This window comes from Elephantulus edwardii, unplaced genomic scaffold (assembly GCF_000299155.1).
Source record: "Elephantulus edwardii isolate Elephantulus edwardi_28Jun2011 unplaced genomic scaffold, EleEdw1.0 scaffold00025, whole genome shotgun sequence".
In the NCBI taxonomy this organism is placed as follows: Eukaryota; Metazoa; Chordata; class Mammalia; order Macroscelidea; family Macroscelididae; genus Elephantulus; species Elephantulus edwardii.
Genome location: NW_006399775.1, coordinates 5,981,420 through 5,983,095, shown reverse-complemented (window position 1 = coordinate 5,983,095; position 1,676 = coordinate 5,981,420). Strand labels below are relative to the sequence as shown.

General features: G+C 41.1%; 1 protein-coding gene across 1 annotated transcript in view; it reads right to left on the bottom strand.

Moving 5' to 3' along the window:
* Window positions 1-46: 46 nt before the first annotated feature.
* LOC102850241 (60S acidic ribosomal protein P2-like) overlaps window positions 47-1,676 on the bottom strand; it is a 98,008-nt gene continuing 96,378 nt past the window's right edge. The window contains exon 2 of the mRNA XM_006882915.1: window positions 47-511. Within this exon, the coding sequence (XP_006882977.1) occupies window positions 47-511 (465 nt within the window). The remainder of the gene's footprint in view (window positions 512-1,676) is intronic.

The window sequence follows — 1,676 nt, the reverse complement described above, 5'->3', positions numbered from 1 at the left end:
TTTTTTTTTTTTTAACAGCGAAAGGCTTTATTTGCACTAAGGGGACTCAGTTGAACAAGCCAAAGCCCATGTCATCATCTGACTCCTCAGACTCCTCCTTCTTCTCTTCTTTCTTCTCCTCTGCTGCAGCTAGGGCAGAGCCAGGGGCTGCGGAGAAGGCCACAGCACCACCAGCAGGCATGCTGGCAAGTTTACCAATACCCTGGGCAATGACGTCTTCAATGTTCTTCCCCCTTAGCTCACTGATGATCTTGTTGAGCCGGTCGTCGTAGGCCTCGATGCCCACGCTGTCCAGGATCTTCTTGATGTCCTTGGCGCTGGGGGAGGAATTGCCCCCAAGGGCGGCCAGGAGATAGGAGCGACATAACGCATCTTGGCGGTGGTGGCAGGCAGGCCTCGCACGTGCGACCTCAGCAGCGACAGGGACGGAAAGGAAGGAGCGGGAGCGGGGGGAGGAGTTAAGGCGCTTCCCAGAACCCTCCGGGCGCCCGGCGTCCCCGTACTTTATTTTCTATTGGAGAATTTCAGTAATTGACATCTAATATAATACTGATATATTTAAATATAAATATCTTCGTTTTCTATTTGCCTACATTTTCCAAATATATGTATCTGTGTATGTTTTGTACAAGAGAGTCAGAACCAATTCATACTTTACTCTCCAGCAGATTTTCAGAGGCAATAAATTCCACAGGAAGACACTTGTCATTCTTACTTTTATGGAGCAACCCGAAGATTTGAACTGGATGCTTTCGATTTAGCAGTGCAATTTCTTATCACTAATCCACCAGAGCTTCATATATGAGGAACATGTTTTTACCCTTTCTGTCACTTTGCGTCAATTTTTCTTCTGCCATCCTTACTCACAGTTCAATTTTCAGGTACACAGGGATCAATTGAAAATACTTGGAACAGGCACATCTTAATCTTTAAAATGACATTTTTGCTCTTTAAAACTTTGGAATAGCCTTTCCCAATGTAACACATCTTTTGATTTCTTGAATGCTGTTACTATGGCTGTCAATTGTGTATCCAAGTAAATGTGTAGCAATTAAAATATTTTCTCCATCATTATGATTCTTATTGGCTCCATAATGAATATTTTTGTTCTCTTTATGTTGAGGTGTAATCTACATAGAAATTTTTAACCTTTTTAGTTTTTTATTAATAGTTTTAAATTTCCTTCCCTTTCTGCAAATTAAGTTGTGTCATAATCCATAATGCAATTTGTTGGCAAATTTTCCTCCTATCTGATGACACATTCTTCTCCAAGATTTCCTCAGCATACAGAATAAGTATGTATGGAAAGAGGATATAACAGTGAGGCACATATTTCCTGATTTTCAGCCACAGAATGCAAAGAGTACCAGAGGAATGTCTATCTGTGTTTCACTGATTATGCAACTAAAGAAGAAAATAAAAAATATTACCTACTAGCAGGAGTGTGTTCTGATGATTTATTAGTATTTGACTGTGTAGATCACAACAAATTGTGGCTAATCTTGAGGAGAATGGGAATACCAGAACATTTGATTGTGCTCATGCACAACCTATACTCAGAAAAGAAGCAGTTTTCAGAACAGAGCAAGGAAACACTGTTGTTGTTGTTGTTGTTATGTGCCGTCGAGTCGTTTCCGACTCATAGAGACCCTATGCACAACAGCCCTAAACCCTGC